The sequence below is a fragment of the Halichoerus grypus genome, chromosome 9 (assembly GCF_964656455.1).
Source record: "Halichoerus grypus chromosome 9, mHalGry1.hap1.1, whole genome shotgun sequence".
Taxonomy (NCBI): domain Eukaryota; kingdom Metazoa; phylum Chordata; class Mammalia; order Carnivora; family Phocidae; genus Halichoerus; species Halichoerus grypus.
This window is the reverse complement of record NC_135720.1, coordinates 14509294-14535463: the sequence shown is the minus strand read 5'-3', so window position 1 is coordinate 14535463 and position 26170 is coordinate 14509294. Positions and strand designations below refer to the sequence as shown.

The following is a 26170-nucleotide window of genomic DNA, read 5'->3' as shown; positions in this document are numbered from 1 at the left end:
TTTCTTTCTTATACCAATAATAAAAATAAGAGAAAAGCTGAGCATTGAGAGGTAATGTACTATTGTCATCAAAAGCATGAGCCAAACCTGGAAGTAGATCTAAGCAGAGGACTGTCATCTTTGAATTGTCAGTAAAACTGAAAACCAATATTTACTTTTTCATTATCACATGAATGTTTTATAGGTCTCATGTACAATTTTGACTAATAGTATCTATGCAAAGAATAATGATAGATCAGAATAGTAATATAATTTAAATACCACCAAATCTTTCTTTTTAAAACTGTCACTCATATTAATGGTAGGGAAAGGAAGAGAAACAAAATAGATATTTAAAAATTATAACTGATTTTTTTTCTATCAGAGTGACTAATTCTGACCACATGCAACAATTACCAACTTCCTTGTCTCCCTTTTACAGAATTGCTTTCTACACTTTATTCTGGTGCTTAAATCTAAAAGATGAGACAGGCATCAGGAAAAAAAATAATGAGCTAGAAACATTATAAATAAAATAGCCTAAAGAGATAATAATAAAGTTTTATTTCATGGTGTGCTATATTTGTTTGAAATACTTGATTTAAAACAAGACAATGCTGGGAATACTACATGACTTTCTTACTGGCTGAAGCTATTTTGAAATGATTATAACATAAATAGAAACAGAGAAGTTTACTTCACTGAAACTTCCTTTTAAGGACATCCATGGTTCCGAGTGTTATAAAACTGCAAATAACAACAGTGTTTTGAAGATACCATTTAACAGTAAAAGGAAGGATTTCAAGCTTCTGTTCTTTCTTCACGATCCTTTCTACGCTTTGTTACATTCATGTTCTGAGAGAGATGCCATTAGTTAAAAAAAAAAAAAAAAAGAGGTCGGAAGACAACCCGTGAGCATGACACAGGAGTTATGTTGACGGGTTAATTCAAGCACAGCTGTTAAAACCACCCCTAGGAGAGCTAATCAGGGTGAAAACTAATAGTTGTGCTTTAGGAGATTACCAAATGCTTCTTTTAAGATATAACTTCAATCATTTAATTGTTGGAAATAATTCACTGGCAGAAAATCAGCTATGACTCTCCGTCTATTTATGCCTCTACCCACAGGCTAGTTTTCAGGCTGAATGGCTGAATAGAATATTACAGACTCTTACGCCATAAGAATGAAAGTAAAATGTCTGCACGAACAATCCATGTTTCCTACAGTAAATCATAACTCCTCCTCCCCACATCTTTAGTTTTATAGTAGTTTGACTTAGGAGAAAAGGAAACAAATCAAATTTGAAAATTTAGTTAGGTAGATACTTATTTCTTTTTAAGTCTGAATGGTGCATGTTTTTAGTTAGCAAGGATTTTTTTTTTTTTTTTTTTAGCAACAGTGAGAACCAAACAAAATTGTTAGCATAACCACCAACAGAAAACAGGGAGCCAACTTACTTGTCCTTTCTGCCAGCATTCCACTATCTCCTTATCGGTGTTCTTGCCTTCCAGGAGGGCTAACTGCTGGGCCCAAGTTGTCAGAAGGGCACTGAACTGATCCAGCGCCTGCTCCAGATGAGCCACCTGGCCCGAGAACTCCTGCTCCGAAAGGGCCATTTGGCTAACCAGGTTCTCCAAGCTGGTCTGCGTTTGGAGTACACTGTCTTCCCACTGCTTCCAGTCAGCTCGCAGGGCCTGCATCTCCGTGTCCACGAGCTCACACCCACTGGCACTTGTGTTCTGTTTCACTGCTGGAGCCAGCGACTCCACTCTGCCTCGGCGGCTTGCCCCAATCTCTCTGGAATCCATCAGCTCCTGTAATGGAATATCGTCATGGCAACCAAGGAGGCTGTGAGTCACTTGGGCTGCAAGTTTACAAATGTGTGCAGAGGGGGACCCTGTCCTGCGAGGAAGTTTTGGCAAGTGTGCCACAAGGACCGGAATCAACTCATCCACCCACCCCTGAGTTGGAAGAGCAGAGGGTTATCATCGTGAGCACTGAGGTTTGTGGCAAAATGAGCTGCGGAATCCCGCAACCTCCTGGAACAGACTAGACGGGGATCCTGAAATCAGGCATTGTTTGAATATGTGAAATTGTTTTGATAGTGATATAAACATTCGCCCGTAGTGTGTTTCTCCTATAATTATGCAAATCTATGTTTCTCCCTAAGTTGATAGACGAATGACCAAGGACTGCGGCAGAACTGTGCTCTGCTCAGCGTCTGTGCTCCGTTTCATTTTCTTCCAGAAGATGGTGGCTTAAGTCGGTTTCAGGCTATGAGGAATCAGGCCGAGCCATCACAACCAAGGAATGAGCCCTACTCAATTTCAAACACTTCAGTACCTTAAATAAACATTTTTATAGTAATTAAAACAAATAAACCACAGACCTACTTAGTCAAAAGTTCAAAGTAACTTTTAGACTGGGTTTATTTATTGCTATTATTTTTACTTTTAAGAAACTCACCAGAAATTTAATAATTTAGGTATAACTTTTGGGCTCAAAGCACACAAATACCCTAAAGGATAAGATAAAATTCAAATATGCATTACAAATTAGGTAAAATAGTGGCATTTCTTTCTGAGAACAGATTCTTCTACTGAAATTTCTCTCACTGAATTCATCATCTGGTGTTTATATATTTACATATCTATTGCTCAAGTTAGGATTTTGTTAGTATTAATAAAAATTATGACTTCTGTCCTGGATTAAATAGAAGAAAAGATGATTATTAGGGAAAAAATTTCAAGATGAAAATCAGTTACAGATTAACGAGTTACAAAAAATAGGAATGTTAAGTATGAAGCATACTGTGTTAAACATAATCTGTCTTAACTAACCTACAAATATAGTTCATATTTCACTAGATTCGCTTGAAATAAATATAGCTTCTCATAATTATATATAAGAGCCACATTTTAGTATAGATCATTTAAAAATATTTAGTTATATTGTAGTCCAAGGGGCAATCACATGAATCTTACACACAGTTAGCATTTAATATACACACACATCCTTTCCTCAGCAGCAGGATTCTAAAAACCTGCCTTGTTTATCAGTGTATATAGTAAGTAGTTATTTGGTGAAAAAATATATATATAGCTTTTTAAAAAGAGTTATGTCTAATTATTGGATTTAAATACTTATAATTTGCCTTTATGACTAATTTCAAATTTGGAGTTAAGAGGGTATCAATAGTCAAAACACAGTTTCCCAAAATACTCTCTAACACATTATCTCAGTTTTCTTTGGCATGAAAATGGGACATTTCAATATTTGCAACCACTAATTCCACTCATCCAGATTTTGAATAAGAATGTCATCATTTTTAAAAAAGATTTTATTTGAGAGAGAGAGAGAGAGAGAAAGAGTGTGTATGCGCACACGGGGTGAGGACTGGAGGGGCAGAGGGAGAAGGAGAGAGAATCTCCAGCAGAGCCCACACTGAGCACAGAGCCCGATGTGAGGCTCAATCCCAGGACCAATGAGATCATGACCTGAGCCAAAACCAAGAGTCGGATGCTTAACCGACTGAGTCACCAAGGCACCCCAAGAATGTCATCATTTTAAAGTTTTTTTGAAATGACTTGAATACGTATTTCCTTGTTTTGGATTTAACTATTTAAAAATATCATATGCACACACACCCTTATACACACACATATTTGGCTTCGAAGTTGCCTATTCTTGGTGGTTACTCTTGGGAGTGGTGAGGGATGAACTGAAAGACAGAGGAGGTACTTACTTACTTCCTCCAAGATTCCTCCTCACCCACGTACCAGCCTCCAGTAAAGCCTGACATGGACTTCACTTTCTCCTTCCCAAATTCCAATTTCTTCCTGCAACCTCCTTCTCCTACATTTCCCATATTTTTGGAAGTATTTTATAAAGTGTTTTTAAAAAAAGAGCATAAAGTCTAGACCATCACTCTTGACTTTTCCCACACTGTCATTCCACAGCCAATTAAATCACTCATTTTCCAAATCTATTGAATTTTCTTATTGAGTGGACTCCATGTGTCAAGCATAATGCTAAATGTTTTATGTTCATGGCCTAATTTAGTCCTCAAAACCACTTGGTGAAGCAGGTACTATTGTTATTAATTTACCAATTAAGAGGTTGAAGCTTGAGGACATCAAGTGACTTGCCCAACACAGCTAGAAAAGCAGTAGAGGGACAATACAGCATCAGGGTCTGATTCTAGAGCCTAAGCTCTAAAAGTATTGTGAGCTGTCATTACATTTAATGTATTATTTTATAAACATCAGTTTGTGCATCATTGTTCCCAACTTTACTGCAAGTTCCTTGAAGGAATGCACAACCCTGGCTGAATAAATGGATAAATGGATAGATGAATAAAATATTAGTGAGAAATGTATCAAAGAAGTATTTTAAAGAATCACACAGATAATAAGAACTTCAAAAGGTGCTTTATCTCTTTTAAAACCTACATGGTCACTGTAAGATTTAAATAATACTTTCTAAGCATGTAAAAATAAATGTAGTTATTACTCTTATCATCAACTACTATTTTTAGGACTTTTATATTCTAATGTCCAGGGATCAGAACACGGTTTGAATCTTAAAGTCCTGACCACAGTTATGCTATTTATTCCCAACATTTCCTCATCTACTACTAAATCACTTAGGATTTCATTATTGCTTAATTTTTAGATTAAAATCCTTTATTTTCATGGGGGGAAATTATTGTAATGTAATATTCAAATAACTAGAAATATACTTGTTCTAGCTCTCTCAGATATGTGAATTTCTATTTTTTAAGTTGCCCTTGTGAGGAGTAAACTAGGTGATAATTTTAATGTCTTTTAAAGCACTGCTTTCCATTACGTTCTTGTACTGTTGGCTATTAAAGCAGAATAAAACATCTACCATGACATTTCCAAGTTATTGCTCAAATACATTTAACTAAGTTATGTTATAAATTTCCTATCACTGCGCTGGAAAATAGTGTCTGGTTCCATCAGCCCATCAAGCTAGCATATATTTCGTAGTCTCCCCGACTATGGCCATAAGCACATTTGCATGTGGAAGTATACACAGACGATGTTCCATTTTGCTCACAAATGTCAAGTGTTTGAATTCCTTTTTTTCCCTTGCTTATGTTTATAATTTGTGAGGTGCAAGGTAATAAACATCAACAAATAGAAGATAGGGAACATTTTAAGTAACAACCTTATCCACGGAATCTTCATCACAGGTATGTCATACTCAAGAACCAATGAAACAATGAAGTTATAATATCTGTGTACTTTCTGACCTTGATTTTAGACAATTTCTTCTGGGTGGCTGATGAGTCTCCAGACATATCCGACCACCGGTGGAGTTCTTCCTTTGCTGAATGGAGCCAATCCGTGAATTCCTGGACTGCATCTAAATACATGAGGTGATCTTTCACAATCTCTTCCACTTTCCTCATCTTTTCCTGGTAGACAAAGAAAAGGTTACTTTAACAGGCATTACTAAGAATATGAAATCAGATAAAACAGCAGGTTTCTTAATGATTTCAGAAGATTTCATTCCTATTATTGAACTTTCTGTTTAAATCTTAACATGAAAACATCGAATCTTAATTAGACTGCACATAAGGAAGCAATGATTTTCCTTTAAATTTACTTTAGTGTAGGTTAGAACAAAAATCTATGCTGAATGAATGTTTACTAACATCCCTCACTAATAATCCACTTAATAATAATTACTATAATAACTATTCTTATTATTCAGGCAACAATACAGTGTGTTATTACTGTATTATTACAGTGTAATTACTATGTACAGTATTCTGCACAGCACTTTAAGTGCATTTTCTCATTTACTCCTCACAACATCCCTGTGATGTAGATACTATTATTATCACTATATTGTAGGAAAGGGCATTTACAGAAGTTACAGAGGTTAAGTAACATGCCCAAAGCCAGACATACAAAAGAGGGACAAAGCCAGAATTCAAGTTTAGGTCTTTTTGACTCTAGAGTCATAGAGCTTAACAATTATCAAAATACAAATTAAGATAAACTAATACATAAGTTTAAAATTATGGTATTAATAACACAAAGAGAGTTCCTAAAAGGAAAACCAAGAAAAAGACATTGTCACAAATACACAAAAGAAAAATCATGGGGGAAAGTAAAGATTCAGAGAGGGAAATAAAAACAATTTTGATATTATATAAAGGAGCCTATATCTGGAGAATAAGAATAGGAAAAGGCAGTTTATACTGCGGTGAGAAATGCATGAAATACATTGTACATGATTGAAATCTGGAAGTAAATAGACTTGTATTTAATACAACAAATACAAACAGCAACAAAAGAAAAAGAAGTACAAATACTGACATTTGAGGCTCAATCTTACAAAGAAAAGAAGTGGACTGACCAACATCCTAGATGGAGAAAGATAAAAAACAAAGAATAAAAAATAATTCCAAGACTGCAGAAAGAGAAGGATTCATGGGCATCCATAGGTGAGTATGGTCTTCTTGTAATAACTGTTCACTAAACGTACAAATACTTTAAGGGCAGCCGGGTCCCCTATAATTTAACCCACAGTATATATTTTTTTTATTTATTAGAGAGCCAGAGAGAGGGAGTGGTAGACAGAGAGGGAGAGAGAAAATCTTAAGTAGGCTCCATACCCAGTGCGGAGCCCAACGTGGGGCTCCATCTCACAACCCTGAGATCATGACCTGAGCCAAAAACCAGGAGTCAGATGCTTAACCGACTGAGACACCCAGGCACTCTGAGCCTCTAGTATATTCTTTACCTGAACCTTGAAGTTTTTTCTTCAATATAAAACACTAACCTTGGAAACGGTGATTATATCATTAAACTGTGTTTTCAGTTCCTCTTGAGCTGTTTCCTTGAAAGATTCATCCTCTGTCTTCTGGTAGAGCTCCCTGGATTTTGAGGTGAGACTCTGCAGGGCTCTGGCATGATCTTCTGCCTCAGATAAGATGGACTGGAAGTGGTCCAGAAGGGAAAACTTCTCCTTCAGACCCGGCTGCAGTTGCAAGGGATGCTCTACTTTTTGATCCGCTGATTCCATCCACTGCTCCAACTGGTTTTTCCACTCTAGATAGTCATTCCATTTGCTAATCACAGACTCCAAAGTGCTAGAATTAATGTGACATATTACAAAAATAAGTTATCTTGACATCTCGGCTGAAACCAAGTATGAGGGCACTGCATCCATGTAAGCTGTTTGATTGAATGCTATCCTGTGATGAAAACATGGCTTTTAAGTGCAGGGAGAAACACTACCTCTCTGACCCACAACGGTTTCTTCAAATGAAAATAAATCTATGTTGAATTTGAAGTAAGATGTTATAGTCATAGAGGCATCTAGAGGTTTGTCTTCCAAATGCCAATTGACCTAAATAAACAGACAAAGTTATGAGTTTTGTTGTTAAAACATCAGCCCACTGGGGCACTAATTAAATTTTATTTAATATATATCATTCTTATTTTTCTTGGACACAGTTTACCTTATTCAAATTAGCTGATAACTATTTATTAACTAGCATTCAAAATTTAAGGTATTCTTTCAAAGTAAATAATATCATTAGATTGATTTTCACTTTAAGGATATATATGCACAGTGTTTAGTGCTTCTGAGTTGAACGTGTGAAGGAACAAAGGCTTAATGTATTTATAATATAAGAAACATAGTCACATTAAGTCATATAAGTAATAGTCAAGTAAACAGCTCTCTAGATTGTCAAGTAAAAGGCTCTCCAGACCAGCATCTTTAAAAACTATTCTAAACTCATCCTCAGTGACCATTCCGAGCATCCCATGCATATAATCCTATGATCCTGGAGTTAAATCTGTGGTAAATGTACTTACAGCATCTCCTCAAATTGTTCCTTTTGCATCCATAGAAACCTCAACATAAGTGCTTTGAAGTGCCATTCTTTCGTCAAAGAATTTTACAGAAAGTACAAATCAATCTTGCCTCTCCAGAAGCAACTCCAGGCCCTGCATCCTCCTACAGTCCCACAGTATCTTAGTAACACAATCTGAGTCAGTGTTTTAGAATGCACACTACCCTAGCCTCTGAGACTTAGAGAGGAAAAACTGTTTTGATTCGTTATTTTAGCTCAATAATTGGAGCACTGCTACTGCTCAGCATGTGGTTGTCAAATTTAATTTCTTGCTGAAAAGGAAGAATCAAGGATTTGAATCTGCTTCTTGTATTTAACGTTTTATTCCAACATCCGAAAACTATTCACCCACATTGTTATTCACTTTTCTGGAGCTGGCCCGTTGCCAAGCATGGGGAGGGTTAGTTCATGCTCCAGCAGTTCACTCTATCAGAACCATGGGATCTGATTTTTTTTTTCTTTTCTGGCCATTATGAGTTATTACTGAGATTTAAAGTCCTGCTGACTTTGGGAGTCACCACTTACGTTCCATATTCAAAGAAACAAAACAAAACAAAGCTTCCAAAATTTTAGTCATAACCATGCTTCACTGTTTACATTGGAGTGGGTAATTGCAGTGTTGCTTTGTTTAGTTTTGTGATGAACTTTAATCTTTTCTTTATCTATTTATTATGCTATTCATTCATTTATTATTAAGCACACACTTCTTCAGTGACCTAACACTCTATATTGCTTTCAGAATATGGCTTCTGGAAGGTAATTTAGTATAATTCTGACTGCAGGTCATTTGTCCAACCAGCTGGCCAGATTATTTGTGGATACTTGGAAAAGAGAGGAAGGTGGAAATCTCCCACTCATAAATGTAACAGCAACAACACCACCTGGTGTAACACTCAGTATCTTCTCTAATTACTCCTCAGTGGCTGGTACAGGGCTTCTCAACAGGGGCACTAGGAAATCCTGGGCAGGCTGACTGTTGCTGTGTGAGAATGTCTCCATGCACTGCAGGATGTAAGCTCTCCTGGCCATGTCACTAAATGCCAGGCATGCACCCATCACTATGACAATCAAAAACCCTACACACATTTCCATAGCCCCATTGTGGGTGACATGACTTCTGGTTGAGAAAAAGATTCATACTTAAGCTCAATAGTTGCTAATAAATTAATTTCCTGTATGTTCCTCTAAAAAGGGAAAAGTTATTAAAGACTTGCTTTGATGAATTGAAAGGAGGTATCTTACTGCGCCCATGCTGTGTACAAGATGCCATGAGAAATATTATGGGAGATGAAAATATTACACACCCACACACACACGTACACAAAACAAGCAAACAAACAAAACTATCTTTGCCATTACAGAAAATACAATCTAGGCAAAGACAAGCAAGCATACAACTAGCTAAAATAATATGCTTGGTAACTTTACTGCAGGATACTTTCAGCACTATTTCATCATTTTACTAAGCCACTGGGTTTTACTTAGGCAAATAAACACTGAAAATAGGCTCCGTACCTCTGAGCACGGACAGAGGAGCTCATGATGTCAGCCCACACGTCTTTAAGGGTCTGTAGCTGAGTCTGAATCACCTTCTGACCTTGTTTGTTGCTACTTCTCAAGGCCTGTTCCCCTTTGCCAATGGCCATATTCAACTTAACTTCTCCTTCACCTTTCATCAGGAGAATATCCTATGAAGGAACAGTGAATACAGGTCAGTAGGAATATTAGAACCTTCTCATATTTTCAGGAACTGTTATGTTTCCCATGAGAATCAAGGTAGGGAATACCTTACTTACTTTATTTTTATTTATTTTTTTAAAGATTTTATTTATTTATTTGAGAGAGAGAGCAAGCGAGCAAGCATGAGTGGAGGGGGAGGGGCAGAGGGAGAGAGAGAGAAGCAGACTCCCTGCTAAGCAGGGAGTCCGACGCGGGGCTTGATCCCAGGACTCTGCTCCCAGGACCCTGAGATCATGACCTGAGCCGAAGGCAGACGCTTTAACCAATTGAGCCACCCAGGCACTCCTACCTTACTCACTTTAAAATGAAAACACAACAACAACAACAATAAAATGAAAACACAACAACAAACCTGTTGCACCCTATTGCAATATGATACTTTATTAACTCCAATTTAAATTCTTGGAAAACTTGGGGCCACTAACCTAGAAACTGTACATTTATTGAATGTTGGTTTCAAAGTAAAAATAAATTATTTTGAAAATGAAGGCACACTTGTCAAAAACCTACCAGTCCCCTACCATCACCGCATGGCTAATTTCTATCTTCCCAGGTCCCCTTCACTGACTGCAGTCTGGGCTGGTGGCCTCCCTGTGTTTGCAGGACACCCTTGTTTGCTTCAATCATGACCCCTGACTACATGGGGTACTGCAAGTTACAATTTACAGGTTAGTCTCTCCCACTGGACTGTAAACACCTAGGAAGCCAGCACTAATTTTCATCTCTGTTTTCCTAACAAGTGCTTGGAGTAGAGTAAATATTCCACAACTTTTGCTGAATACTTACTAAGTGGCATTAAAAATTATTTTAAAGCTATTGAAACAAAAATGTTTCTTTACAAAGGAGAAACATATCCCTTTTTGCCAACATCATCTTTTCCTCCAATCCCTTATCCTCCATATCTCTTTTGCCAACATCATCTTTTCTCCATTGGGCCCTCAAATCTTCATTTAGACGCTCACAGAACAATTGGGACCCAACTCAAACATCTGTGAATCTAAGCAAATTGATCTTCACAAGTTGTCAAGTGTCTGGCTGGTGCTTTGCCTACCTGTATTTGTAACAGCCGCTTTTCCAAGGTGTCTTTGCTTCCAACGGTGCTCTCTGCAGCGGTCAGTCTGTCTTGAATGCCTTTCACCCAGGACCACATGCTCTGCAGGGCTTCCTCCAAGGCCTCGTGCTCCTGCAGGGCCACCTGGCAGCTCCGCAGTCTCTCTTTGGTCATTCTGAGTAAGTTCTGGTAGTTCGTGAGGAGCTGGGAGCACAGGCGTCCTTCTTTCCCAGCACCGTGGCCTTCTTCACTGAGAAGCTGCCCTCTCTGGGAAAGCTTATCCAGAGATTCTCTAAAGAAAACAGAGAAAAAAAATTGAATTCTGACTTTCTGGAGCGCAGCAGAGTGACGGGTGATAGTTGATCCTGGAGAAGTCGCCAGACAAGAGCTCATAGCTGCGTGCCTTTGAAATGAAGATGCCGGGGACTTTCACAGGGCTGGCTCTGCATTCTCTACGACTTCTCTGGATGCAGTCCATATACATCAGGGAATTTTACTCCGTCTGTGCTGTGCCTAGATCCTGGCCCCTGTATTATGAGGAATTCACTTCAGAAAATGGCCCAGGACTGCTTCTCCAGCCTCATCTCTAACATCTCTGTTCCAACTAAATGCTCTAATCCTGAAATGTCCCCAAACCTTCTGCTTTTTGGTGTATACATGGGGATTCCTCCTTTGTGAAAACCCGTCGACTCCCCTCTGCTTTCTTCTAGTTGGCCCTTCAAAGCCCAGTGCAGGCATGACCTCCCTAGGCAGCATGGCACTGTCCCCGAGAGGGAGGAGAGTACAGGGCTCCTCCCCTGTGTGCCCTCTGCCCCTGTTTTCCTCTATCACCTCAAAGACCCTGTCTGTCTCAATCCATAGGCTTTCACCTTCTAGAAGTCAGGGTCTTCTAGAATTCATCTCATATCCCAGGACCCAATACAAAAGATAAACTGCAAAACAAAACAAAACAAAACAAAAACAGTTTCTATCAAAAGGCCATTATGTGAGTGCTGATGGGTTTCTTTGTATCTTGGGTACTTGGCTCATCTCAGTTGGAGTTATGTTAATTAGGTGCAGGACAAGTGTAGTCATATGTGGTTGGGTTGGCTTCATCTTGTTTTACAGAGTTCTGAACTCTGATCAGCTTGTCTCTCAGGAACTCCCCCAAGATACCAGAAGGGAGAGTGCAGATGTGTGAACAGGAGCTCTTGTGAGTACTAGAAAAAGAATACAAACTTTATCTCCTACAAGGTCTGTGATGTTTTTTGGATCAGCTACCAAGGACATAGCATCCTGTGGCCCTCTAGGAGATGTATTATTTATATGATATTGCATCCACTCTAAATTACATTTCTTATAATCTGGTAAGACAAGAAGTTGGCTTAAGCAACTATGTGAGTTAAATTCAGGACAATGTATATCACTTGTTACTACAAAAAGAATTGCTTAATGGGTGATAAAAGTTCAATAATTCTCAAATCTGGGGTACTTTAAAAAAGGGCATCCCCCCAAGATTTTGAGTACTTGAAATATTATGATGAAAGTCCAGAGTGCTAGGAGGATCAAGTGGCCAGCAAGTGACAAGTCAGGTGACTCAGCTGGAGAAGCTGGGTGAGCAGCAGAGTACATTAAGATTGTCTGGGGAAGTAACCAATTACACAGAGCCTAGCAGCAAGCATACTTAAGGACTCTTAGCATCTGATCCTGGAATATCAGAGAGTTACAGCTCAAGAAGAATATATGAAGTCATTTTAGAAGTTTGGAATAAAGAGAGAAACAGGTCTGACCATGTTACATTGTATCTAGACCTGATTTAAAAAGCAAATAAAATGCAGTGTAATTTTCAAAAAGTTAAAATGATACTGTTATCCCATTAATTCAGCAAATATTTTCTTTTTCTGGCACTATATCAGACATTGTGACTATAACAATGATAAAGACCTAAAGATCCCTGGCCTTGAGAAACTCCCTGTCCAGGGTTGGCATGTACAGAGTCAACCAGAGTTTACCCCATGGGAAGAGCTCACAGAGACGGGACTGAAGCATTCCAGGGAATAACAGTCATCAAACTTGCACACCAATAAGAACTGTCATATGGGTCATGTTTATGTATTTGTTTACATGTTTGTTTTTTAAGGCAAGGAATACTAGGCATATTTGACCCAAAAGAAGACTCAGCAGAAACAAGGAATGAATATGATCAGAATTAGACTTGAATTGATCAGTGTTGCTGATTTGTCTGATCAAGCAGGCTAGGTGCTGGCCTCTGCTGCTTCACAGACGGGGTATCTGCTCTTCAAGAGGATAGATCAGAAGTTTGGGTCAAGCTGTACTCTAAGTATCAACAAAGCGATTGATAATGCCAGTTGGATTATGAATTTAGGGAGCAAAGCCCTGAAGCTGGTGGAGTTAAAAGCACAGTCCAGAGAACTTTGCCTGGGCCAGGAGCCAGAAATGTTTGCTCCGTTGGAAAACAACGAAGAGACAAATACTGTAGTGGAGAAGAGGAACCTCCAGGAAGTCAGACTTAATGACCATACCTTTTGCTTTACTAAGAATATTGTGAGGATGGGGGTGGATTGGAAATGGAACTAGATGCTGAAGTGTGTGAAGAATATATGGAAATGGGTTCTATAGCATTATTTCTGTAAGTGAAGAGTACCTTTATAAGGACCTTCTATCCTTCTAATAATCTCTGAGAAGAAAGTATGGTATTATTTAGCAGCATAATGCTTACAGGCTAATATCAAGAAATATAGGAACTGAGTGGCCTGTCCAATTTGCTGAGCAAAGGGAGGTGGGTCAGATAGCTCCTCATGTCCATCCCTAGGTTCTCCCTAGAACACCACTCTGCCATAGAGAGCACTGCACAGTCATCTGTATTCTAGACATTTAGGGACAGAAACATATACAACCACCACTAATTAACCAACCAACCAACCAACTAACCAACCAACCAATTAACAACCAAACCAAATAACCAACCAACCAGACAAACAACGCTGTTAGCCGGGAAAGGACCTATTCCATTTTAGCACCATACCTTGCAGCCAATAGTTCTCCTAGAAACATTTCAACTTTATGGACTTCATTCTTCTTCTCGGGAACGTGCTGCTTACTCTCTCCTAAGTTTTCTGTACTTAACCTTTCATCCATTTCATGGATCCATAAGTTCAGTTTTCTATGCTGATCCTCAAAGCTACAGAAAAGAAAATACTTTGTAGAAATTCTTCTGCACTCATTACAATAAATAAATTATAATATCTGAGGTCACAGTGTCTATGGCAATTAAAATCTCATGAATTTCCAAGTATGGAAGAAAACCCAAAAATAAGTCCATCCAAATTATCACTTATTTCAGTAACAAAATGAAAAATCATGGAAATTTCTCTTGAGATCCTATCTTGCTGCAATGATTTCCTGATAATCAGCTGGTAATTATCAGCAAGATTACATTCCCACGTCAATGTACACTTAACTTTGTGTCTTACTGCAGGGACTCTGAATTGGAGCCGATGGATTAAGTAGGGTAGTGGAAGCCCGGGAAAGGAAGGGAAAGTCATCTCTGAGTCTTTATATCTTACAGAGATTTGAATATGGCACAAGAGCACAAGGACTCTAAGTTTTGAAAACAACATTAAGTTCTCTAAGAAACCTGTACAAGAGTAAAGTAAATTACTCTGTGACCAGAAAGGCATTTTGATTATATGACATTTTTCCCCCTACTTTTTTTCCTTCTAATTTTATATTCACCCCCGTTGACATAGCTTCCTGATTGGAATCTTCATTCATAGAAATTTGGCAAGTGTTCTTTGCCATCACTCCAACGCAACAGAAGTGGAAGCAAAGAAAAGACATGGATAATCTAAAACCTGGGTGTCAAAGCTCTCAGATTTTAGTTAATCAAATAGACAAAAATACATGCATGTATGCCATTTATAATAACTACTGAATATAATTCCTTACTTTTTCTATACAGAAAATAAAACCAAACAGTCCCATCAGAGTCCAAGCAATTAATTCTTGTCCTAGTACGAACCTGTACTTTCAAATATTATTTGTTTATTCGCAGTGGCTCTTTTCTCAAAGTCTTTGAGACTGTGTGATGAAGTCCACACTTATCAAAACAACCTACCTTCCAAGTTCTAAAGCACAGTCTTGAAGAGCCTGCTTATCTTTAAGGCATTGTTTCAGAAATGCTTGAAATTCTTCATTAGCCTTTGTAATTTGTTCCTGAATGCTGCTGACAATTTGTTTAGACACATGTGCATATAAAGTTTGTCCTTCTTGAGTCACAGCATCAAGCTTGCTCTGCCCATCACTGATGGAGTCCAGAATGTTCTGTTTCAAGAAATAAAGGTAATATAAAATATTTGCTATTATTCAGGGGCCCTGGAGCATGGGAGCACTGATTGTAATTCTAAGTTGAGATAGTAGAGCAAAAGAAGAAAAACAGAACCCAGAGCCCAAAGGCAGAAAGTCTTTAATAAGGCCAGAATGAGAATGTACAACTAGACAGACTCAAGGCTTATAATCGAGAATGGTGCCAGCCAGTCACTGGAACCACTGAGGACTAAACTGTGAAAAAGGCCAGCCTGTAAAGAGGGTGTTCTCTCCCCATTCTCACTGTCCCAGCCCAGCCAGGCTCTACTTCTTCACACGTTCCTGTGATGCCCTCTAACTGTTTAGCCGCCTGCACCCCTCCCCCTCCTCTGATCCACCCTGCACACAAAGTCCTCCCTTCAGGTCTCTTCTTTTCTAGGTGTGCACCTCTTCCTTGAAAGATCACAATCATGAGTGGTTTCAGCAGAGAAAAAGAACCGCAGAACTGCTGAGCTAGACCTGCTTCTCCTCTGAGCTCCAGGGTGGCGTCTGCGATGGTCACTCAGACTTTTCTTTGTGGAGTTAGTTCCACTGCATCTCAAGATTAAAGGGGACAATTCCACATTTAAATTCACCAGGCCTCCTGGAAAACCAACTTCCTTTATCATGATGATCTTCCTACTCTGACTTTTCATGAGTTATCTACATAACTGTCCTCACTGATTAGGCTACAAAAATCCTCATGTTCCACATTCATTTAAAAAAATATTTTTACTTATTTTATTTTATCTTATTTTATTTTTTAAGATTTTATTTATTTATTTGTCAGGCAGAGGGAGAAGCAGGCTCCCCGCTGAGCAAGGAGCCTGATGTGGGACTCAATCCCAGGACCCCAGGATCATGACCCTGTGCAAAGGCAGTTGCTTAACCAACTGAGCTACCCAGGTGTCCCTAAAAAAGTTTTTAAATAATACTCAACTCAGTGCTTTGTTCAGATGAGCTACTTGAAAATCTTGTCAATCACTTTGAACTCTACTTCACAATGGCTTTTTCATTCCTGAATTCATATATTTTTCATAGTCCGTAAAACCTGTAAAACCTGTATTATCTACTGCTTTCCGTATGCCCTAGCTCCAAATTTGGACTGCAGGTTATTAAAAAACACAAATCATGTCTTCTTTTTAAAACTCTTCCACGATATGAGGCACCAGGGTAGCTGAGTCGGTTGAGTGTCTGACTTTGGCTCAGGTCATGATCCCGGGGTCCTGGGATCGAGCCCTGCGTCCAACTCTCTGCTCAGGAGGGAGTCTGCTTCTCCATCCCCCTCTGCTCCTCCCCTGCTCATGCTCTCTTTCTCACTCTCTCAAATAAATAAAAAAAAATCTTAAAAGCAAAACAAAATAAAAAAACCTCCTCCACAATAGTGATATGAAATAGAAGGAATTATGTTTTTACTGTTAGAAAAATTAAAACTAGGTTTAGTTTTGAATGAATTCCAAAGAATGGTCAATAGGCTAAAAGAGAGAAGAACGGAATCTAGAAATTCTGTAGCTCTGATTTATTTTCTCAGCTTACTTTTCCATATTGCCTATCTCCTTATGACTCAAGAAATCTAATTCTGTTAGAGAAGAAGAAAAGTTTGAATAAAATAAGAAGATCTAAGGAGAGAGATGATTTAGGTCTGACCTCAAGGCATGGGAGGGCAGCTGGTAGGAGAAGAAGCAGCACTGTCAGCTTTCATACCTGAAGATCATGGAGCTTTGCCTCTAGAACTTTGCTGTTGCCAGTTCGATCAGATGATTCTTTTGCTGCCGCCTTTATCCCAGAAAACCACTCTTGGAATTCCTGCATAGACTCTTTTGAAAGTAATAAAAATGAGAAATACATCCAAAACACTGAATGAGCCTCTAGGATTACCACAATGAATTCATTCTGGCCTTCAGCTCACTGCATCTTGCCTTATAAAATATTTCAGAAATAAAATAATATAGAACATACTACAGCATAACTGTTCATGGCAGGACTGAGAAATTATCGCAGGGAAAAGACTGAAAAGAAATTTGTATTCCTGAAATATCTGATTTCCCACCGTCTTTCTTTCTCTTGGTAAAGAAAGATAATTGTCTGAATATGGAAGACAGCGAAGGGAGAAAGGCTCTAGCCATTTTTATGGCAAAGGAAGGAGCCATCTCCTCTTTCCGCCAAGCTGACTTAGCGAGTCATTCCGCATCGTCATCAGCGCAGAGGCACACCTGTGTGGGAAGCTGAGTCGGGGACATGTGACTGGCGATTTCCTGAACTATATGGCTGCTACTGTTTCATGGCCTCTCCTAATTTCCAAGTTTACTGTGTTACTTCATCATAGCCATGGAAGTCATTTTCCACACAAATGAGCTACATGTAGAAAATCCAGATGAAATTTGGAATCCTCAAAATGGTGGATTCCTACTTTCTTGGGCAGAAAGAGGAAGAACTCAGCTTATGGTGAGAGCCCAAGCACAGCACTTCCACTGCTCAAATCTCGACACACAAATGGATTTAAAATGATCTTCTTCTGGAAGGTTTTCTCCAACTATTGCTGTCAGTTTCTAGGCAGCCTTTGGTTTGGATTCTTTCTGGTAAACAAATGATTCATGCTAAGCCCTGCCAGAGCTCACCATTGAAGTGCTTCTCCAGAGAATCCTGAAGGCTGGCCTGTGTTTTGGAGCACAGCTGGGTCACAGCTTCGTGGTTCTTTATGAGCCCCGTCAGAGCACTGCCCAGGCCCTCCAACTCAACAGAATGGTACTTGCGGCACAGACTGTTGAGATTTTCTTGGGTGGAGCTGATGTTGCTTTGCTGACTTTGAAGTTCCTTTTGCATTTCCTACAGAACGAAAGAATGCCATGAAGGATAGTCATCACATTAAAGGGAAATACCATTCTCCACTATGGCACTTTTTAGAAACTGATGCTGTTGAAATCCACTTGGTAATGTATGCACTGATGTGGGATTTTTTTTTTTTTTTTTTAGTGTTTGTAATAGATCTTCTGACTCTTGCAGAATTTTGCCCAGTTCTCCTTGGGACCAACTGCAAATAGCTGTTGAAAGGTACTAGGATTTGGGTTACAGTCTAGGATCCCAAGCAAATTGAGTAGGTTTCTCAGGGATTCCAGCCCATGATCTTGGGTTTAGTCGGTTGACTAGAAACTATTAATGGAGTCACCACCTAAGTTCACATTCTTTGATGGGCTCATAGGGCTTTGTTTCAGGGTCACAGGCCACACCAAAAGCACCAGTAGTTATTTTTAAAATATATGTCCTTCGTCTTAAGTATAGTAAGAAAATATGCTAAAGAGAACAGATACATATGTTGAACAGTCAACTCACAAGCTTTACAGACAGTTGATCAGGAACATTATCTCTATGGATAGATGACACGGAAGTAGAATGTTGTCTCTCAACTATTTTTTTAAATATATTCTTCCCTAGATAAAAGCAGTTATACCAACCAATAAAAATAATTAAGAAATGAAAAACTATTTGGCATCCAAATTTGAAAATTCATGGAAATTCAAACAGGTCTTCTATAGGCTCTACCCATTTACTAAAAAATATATTAACAAGCATAGCTTATGAGCAGGTCCTACAGTAATGCAAGCTTTCCATTTTTAGATTATTTGTCTTCAATTTCCTACCACCTGAATTCATTCCTCCAACTACAACTTACTTTGCTATGTCCAATATCATCAATTAGTTGGCCTGGTGTTAATATAGGTAATTGAGAGTAAAAGTTATATTTTTATTCCAGCCACCACAAAACAGGAAACCAATATTACCATTGGAAGTATATAAGCTTAATGATAGGTGATTACCTACCTTTACTTTTTTCAGCCCTTCCCATGTCTCAGTCTGGGCACAATTCTTCAATGATTCTTCTACTTTTGTCAGCCAGCTCGTTATGTCACTAATAAATTTCTCCACCTGTGTACTCTGAGCAGTGAAATCTTTCAAGGTTCCTTTTGCTTCTTCGGTAATTTCTTTGGCATGCTCCAGTTTCTGCCTTAGGTCTGCTTCTATAAACTAAACATAATGTAAGATTTCATTAAAATCTATGAAGACCGGAACACTCATTCTGTAGGAATTCTGTTCATGTGCAGCTTCATTGTAAAAAACACATAAGCCTAACCAGGGATGCTAATTCAACTTTTCTAAGAAGGGAAATCAGTGGGTACAAGTGGTCAAATATTGTAAGTGATGGGAAAGTGGAAACAGTAAGGATTACAGTTGACATTGGATGTTAGAGTGGCAGTTCTGACTGAGGGTCCAAGGAATACGTAAGTTCACATTTCAGAAGCAGAGCTCAACCTACACAGAGTTACTAAGTTGGTGACCAAAACCCTGCTCTTACTTCTTCCTGGGAAACACTCACACATTTTATGCCCTGATGTAACCACTACTTTGAACAAACAGCACTGATGGATTTTATCATAAAGCAATTTTATTTTTGTCTCCCACTTTAAAGTATTCAGTGAGGCTACTTCTTCTCTCCTCCCAAATGATTTGTTTTGGGAGGGCTCCTGACTTCTCTGGGCCTAGAGATAATAAAAGGACTTATAAAATCACGATAAATTACAAAATGGTTTCAACTCCACAATTAAAACATCCAGGCCTATTTAATAATCAAAGCTTTGAACTTAAAGGCTTTTTCTTATCCCCAGCTCAGACCTGCTACAAACAGGAAGCCCATCTGAAGGAAAGGGCCAGGTGCCTCTTTGTCTTTCTTCACTTTATTTCTATTCCCCCACATTCTACAGCTTCTGACCCCTATAGGCTTGGACAAGTAGGAGGTGGGTGAGGGGCTCCGAAATTTTTTTTTTTTTTTTTTTTTTTAAAGATTTTATTTATTTATTTGACAGAGAGAGACACAGCGAAAGAAGGAACACAAGCAGGGGGAGTGGGAGAGGGAGAAGCAGGCTTCCTGCAGAGCAGGGAGCCCGATGCGGGGCTCGATCCCAGGACCATGGGATCATGACCTGAGCCGAAGGCAGACGCTTAACGACTGAGCCACCCAGGCGCCCCGAGGGGCTCCGAAATTTTTGATGCCTACTGTGTAGTGGCATCTGTGCTCCTAGGCAGGGTGACGTTTTGCATTCTCTCCTGTCACAGGCCTTAGTCTGTGGGGGTTTTCTGAGATTCCCCTCACTGCTGGGACCTCCCATCGACATTGTCTGCATACGAGTTATGCTCTCCTGTTTCTCCTTCAACAGCCTGTGGGCAGCTCTGTTTCTTGCTGCTGAGGCCCGTTCCTCCCCGGAAAGCCTTCCTAGATAACCTGAGATGTCCACACACTGATGCTTTCTCCTTGCCTTTCCTCTGATGATTCACTTCTGGGCCAGGGGTCACACTCTGGTATTCACAACAGGTAATTCTCAGACGCATGCCACTCAAAACAATCACTTCTCCTTTGGCAAATACATCAATAGCTAGCCCGCCCAACTTTCACTCATGAAGTCTCTCAGGGGAGTTAGAAAGGAGACTCCAGGGTCCACCAACTGCAGGGGCACATGTCATTCTCTCCAGATGGTACCACTGAAACTCTTCTCCTTACTTTGAGGTAAGGAACAGGTGTCCCGACACCTCTTCGTTGAATAAGTGTGTGCGGGGGAGGGGAGGGGAGAAAGCGGAGTACAGCAGTAGCTCTGTCCCAACCCTGCCTCCATCTTAACTCTGCAAAGTCCACCTGTTGCCCATTTATATCCTTGACACGGGCGACATGCATAAGCACTCCTTTTTAGTTTTCTATATGATTAGCACCCTTTGCCTCTTCCTGCTTCGGGTGAAATTCCAACATTCTGGTATATGTATATCATCCACTGAGGATACTAAGTGACAGATACACAGTCTCAGGTCAGAGCAAACATATAATCAAGCAAGATAGATGGGTTAGCAAGAAACAATAAGTAAAGGACAAAGACACAACAGGAAGAAGGAAAACGTAGAGAAAATCCATGAGGGCAGCAACAAATGCACAGGTTAAAGCAAGGCAGCAGAACATGTAGCCTGGAGCCTGCTGGCTGCCAAAAGAGCCCCGCCCCCCCCATTGGTTGCTCCCAGAGCTCCCTCGCTGATGTTGTCCAGGCTTGCCGGTCGGATCCAGTCTAGCCTGCCGGCCCCCTGTGGGTCTGTGCCATCCACAAGTCCCGAAAGGAGGTTTGCAATGGCGATCTCACAAACCCAATCACTGAGTAAATGAATTAGAAAAATATCAATATTCCTAAGTGTGGTTTCTGTTCTGGTCCAAACACAAAATGGTCCATGAGGCAAGCTGGATGATACTACTTCCAAAATTTAGTAAGGAAAAGGGGAACTAATCTTATTATAATACTTGTATTAGAAATATGCTATTAATACTAACACAAGGAATTCTAAAGATGTTAATGTTTTAACCCCCATATATGGTAAGATCCACATGTTTGCTTGAAATTATGATGATGATAACAATGAGAACATATATATGTATTATTTATAATATATAAAATTTATTTATTGTTATTATATATCAATTATATTAGAGATAGAGTCTAGTATATAGTAGTTATTACAAACCTGATTGAGTACTTACCTGAAGGTCTGGTGGTGTTTCTGGATTTTTAGTTAATTCTTTAAGATCATTAACTTTGCAATGAAGTTCTTCCAATCTCAAGGCTTTGTTTTTAACTTCAGACTGCCAAAATAAAAGACAAAGAGAAAAAGCATAACTTGTGCAAACACTGACATATTACATTTGGCACTTAATAATTCCAAGAGTTAACCCAACTTCAAGCTAGGGTTTAAAAAAAAAAAATCTCTGATTTTCTGAGGACTCATTATTTATGCATGTGGAAAAATGTCATCATTAACTTTCACATCGAATGTAAGGGAATATGCAGAACTTTCTTCCCACCCTCCTTTATTGGGAAAAAAAAAAAGCTCCTGGAAAAAATTAAACACTAACTAGAAAAGTCTTGAGTCAGTGGGGATTTTCAGTAACCGTCATTTATTCATTAGCATTAATATCACTGGCTACCATGGCAGCATTAAACTTTTGAGGAAGCATTTCAAAGCAAATACACATTAGGAATGCCTAGTTACTATAGACTATATGTAATACATCAGAAATGTTTCAAATAAAAATTTAAAATATTTTTATTTTAAACAAATACCTTTTTTATTTTTTGCCATTTATTTATTAGTTTATTTATTTATTTCACCAACACTAACACAAAACAAAGAAAAATAGGCAAAGAATCATTACTGAACAAATTAGATGCTTGTAAACGTCATTATTTATTTGGGGCCACAAAGGACCATTTGATAAAGTATCCCTCTCAACTTAAATACAGCATTTTGGTGCTTTGTGGACACTAACAAACCTCCTGATGCCTTCATTCCAGAAGGTAATTTACTTACCCAGTGAGACATGATGAACTAACTGTTAGGCCCCCTGGCTTTCTCCAGGAGCAGGCTGAACAACTAAAGAATCACACCTACACACTTACACACTTTATTTTTGAATTGCAACAGCAATGCACAATTAGGCTCTGGGCCGAATCCGGTCTGCTAATTTTATTGGTTGCAGCACCACACAGTCGGTAACATAAAGAAACCCACCTCTGTGAGTGACTGAACCTGGACATGACTGATGCCCACTGGCTTCCTGGATCCCAAAGGTCAATAGTTGGAGGACAGTGTGTGCCGATTAAACAATCGGCTCTCCAAAAAAAAAAAAAAAAAGACCCTGACTTGTAGTATTTACCACTATTTTGAGCTACACCATGATGTCACTGCACACGAGGTGGGAAGCACTGCACTACAACACAGCGTTCTATGTTTCCACCACGCAGATCGAATAGATACCAACAACTCAAGAGCCTAGATAATAGTTATATGTAGAGTAGAAATTAAAAGTGGTAAGTTTTAAGTATTTATTAGCTTAATTTTTAATATAATTTAATTGTAAATTTATTTACAATTTAATTTTCAATAATGGCTGTGTTTAACACTGGCTTGCAAACTTCTTTAAAATTTAGTAATTGACTTTTGAGAGCTGGTACGAGCCCTATTCCGGTGGGCACCACTGTTTTGAGCTGTAATGTTAATTTAACATCAAAGAGAAATTAAGAGTCTGCAGTATCCCTCTCCTGATTGCATTTTCAGTCTGGCTAATTTCCTCTACTTCTGTTTGCCCTTAGCAATAGGCGTTTGATTTAAAAATCTCTAGAAAGTTCTTTGGGTTGAAAGCTAGATAACTTAGGTATACAGTTGATTCACCTACATTTTTTCACACTGCAGTCATTCATCATCAATCCGTCGTGTTCCATTTGTGTGCTGGGCACAGTACTAAGCACCCAGGCATGCAATGGCAACTAATCTCTGCCCTTGTGGAGAGTAGTGATTATATGCTTTACGAAATAAGTTATCTCTTGTCACTCCTTCCTCTTACCATGCTTCATTTTTCATCCTAGCCTAAGTACGACTGCACATTTTACATACATACTGTAATATAAATAAAGTAAATGCCACAAGGGTAGGGACTATGTCTGTTTTACTGTTTGTTCTCAGTGTCTAAAACAGTGCCTGACATATTTTAGGTGCTTATTAAGAATTTCATGAGTGGGGGCGCCTGGGTGGCTCAGTCATTAAACGTCTGCCTTCGGCTCAGGTCATGATCCCAGGGTCCTGGGATCGAGCCCCGCGTCGGGCTCCCTGCTCGGCGGGAAGCCTGCTTCTCTCTCTCCCACTCCCCCTGCTTGTGTTCCCTCTCTCGCTGTGTCTCTCTCTGTCAAATAAATTTTAAAAAAATCCTTAAAAAAAAAAAGAATTTCATGAGTGAATAAATAAATGAATGCAAGAAATGGAAATAAAAAGTTTAAAATAAACTGGTGACTAGAACTTTAAAAGGCCACTTTCTAGGGAAGCCTGTCATACTCCAGTCTCCCGTTGTCTCCCATTTCTGAAGAGGAAGTGGAAGAACCTAGCACTTAGGGTAAGTGTTCAGCACATGGTAAGTACTTAGTAAACATCTTGTTTGAATGAAACAAAAATTCCTCTAAATATTACTAAATTACAAACACCTTCAATTTGGTTTTCCAGTAGGAAGGTGTGATAGTCTCAGATGAATGGAAAAATGGGGAAAAATAGATTTTATGGGCTTTTACTTTTCTACTAATATTTTAAGTATGGAGCCCCAACTAAGAAGTGATAAAAATGGGGGGGAGTCTTATCCACTTCCTATTCAACTCTCAGGTAAATAGCAAAAGATAGTTAAGACTTTTGTAACATTCATATGTGTCTCTGAAAGATAGGCCTTTAAAAAAAGGACACAACTTTCTCATATTCTGGTCAATGAGCTCACAAGATCACAAAGGTAGATGTAGTCGATTTACCTCAAACTCTTTAAGGAATTCTTCTGCTCTGAGGCTGTTATTCAGGTTGCTGATGCTTTCGGTCAACTGTGGAACAGAACTATTGGACCATCCATCGATCTCGTCTTTACTTGAAAGTACATCAGCCCAAATGGTCAGGCTTATCCTCAGCCTATCCATGTTTTCCTCAATTTTCTCTGATATCTGGAATGGAAAACAGAAGCCATATCATTATTAGTCTGAGGCTTTAAGATGTTCCTTGCCCCACCAAAGTACTAATAATGTTGATGCTGCCTTAATCAAAAAATTATATTCTCACAGAAAAACAAAGTTTTACAAAAGTTATTATAAGGGAATTAGTGCACTTGACTCAAACAAATGCTAACCATTACATAAATTGTTTCTGTCATTGGGAGAGTTGACTGAATTTCTGAGACATTCAATTTTCATTTGTAAATTGGGAAACTAAGAACAGGTCTATTGGAGTCAACTATAACATACTCTTGGGCTGAGTTCTACAGGATAGTGGTCCATCAAGGGCAGTATTGTGTTTATTTTTGAAAGTAACACAATAAGCACTTTGATTTGTAATGCTGAAACATAAAAATGGACATTAATTAGACTTGAGCATATTTATAGGATAAATAAATACATAGGACATCAGCCAACTTTGTAGGTTTAAAGGAAAGCATTATTGTTTAATAGTCTTCCTGTAATAAGAATGTTCTTTTAAAAGTGGAGGCAGGGAAGGTTTTCTGCAGTCCCCAAATTATGTGATTACAGTACACAATTATCAATGTCTAACTTTAGTAATTCAGCTTATGTAATTTAATCTACATTAATGCACTGTAGGTTAATAGAAGGGCAACAGAATCACTGGATTTTTGAGCTAGAAACTATATAAATATGTATGGGTTGAGATATAGAGTTCCAGAGAGATCAAGTGACTTGTTCTTCTGTCTCATAGCTATTAAATGACAGAGCAAGAACTAAAACCCAAGGATGTAAACTACAAGTCTGATGTTTTTCAATGCAAAATTATAGTCTTATAACTCTAAATTATTATACATTATAGTTTAATATTCTATAAAATATTTATAAATTATTCTTCAATTTTTATCCATAATCCCAGAGTTTTGGGGAAAAAAAACATTTAGAGTTATAAATTTGTTGTAATTGAAACTACCAAATGAAATTCTAGAAAATCTGTCACTAAGTTTCGTTTTGTTTTGAGTTGTTTTAAGAGGAGGGGGGAGGAACAGAGGGAGAGGAAGGAGAATTTTAAGCAGGCTCCACCAAGCCCAGCACAGAGTCCAACCCTCGGCTTGATCACACAACCTGAGATCATGACCTGAGCGGAAATCAAGAGTCCGATGCTTAACTGACTCAGCCACCCAGGCGCCCCAAAAAATCTGCCACTAAATTTTAACAACATAAAGCAAATAACTTTTTTTAACTAATTCTAAACTTTATGTGAATACTGTTTTTTTTTTCAAAATATCATTTTGCATGTTAGCATTAAAAGTTAAAAATGAGGGGTGCCTGGTTGGCTCAGTCAGTTAAGCATCTGCCTTTGGCTCAGTTCATGATCTCAGGGTCCTGAGATCGAGCCCTGCATCAGGCTCCCTGCTCAATGGGGAACCTGCTTCTCCCTCTCCCTCTGCACCCCCCACTCATGCTCGCGCTCTTCTCTCTCTCAAATAAATAACATCTTTTTAAAAAATAAAAGTTAAAAATGGAATTCACATCCCTGAATAATCCTTTGCCAAAAAATAATGATTGACAAATATGAATATTTAAACTGTTCA

At 38.7% G+C, this 26170-nt stretch overlaps 1 protein-coding gene and 1 long non-coding RNA gene across 2 annotated transcripts in view; one reads left to right on the top strand and one right to left on the bottom strand.

The window, feature by feature from the left end:
- Positions 1-26170, bottom strand: part of SYNE1 (spectrin repeat containing nuclear envelope protein 1) — a 436526-nt gene that overhangs the window by 216535 nt on the left and 193821 nt on the right. The window contains exons 45-56 of the mRNA XM_078054564.1: positions 24384-24566; positions 21581-21682; positions 18835-19038; positions 17634-17841; positions 16720-16832; positions 14789-14994; positions 13697-13852; positions 10672-10963; positions 9396-9568; positions 6800-7109; positions 5259-5423; positions 1438-1794 (exon numbers count right to left, since the gene is read on the bottom strand). Coding sequence (XP_077910690.1) covers positions 1438-1794; positions 5259-5423; positions 6800-7109; positions 9396-9568; positions 10672-10963; positions 13697-13852; positions 14789-14994; positions 16720-16832; positions 17634-17841; positions 18835-19038; positions 21581-21682; positions 24384-24566 — 2469 coding nt within the window. The remainder of the gene's footprint in view (positions 1-1437; positions 1795-5258; positions 5424-6799; positions 7110-9395; positions 9569-10671; positions 10964-13696; positions 13853-14788; positions 14995-16719; positions 16833-17633; positions 17842-18834; positions 19039-21580; positions 21683-24383; positions 24567-26170) is intronic.
- Positions 1750-14254, top strand: LOC144379033 (uncharacterized). The gene is made up of 3 exons (XR_013441052.1): positions 1750-1982; positions 5270-5384; positions 14150-14254. It is a non-coding gene; the product is annotated as an uncharacterized LOC144379033 (long non-coding RNA).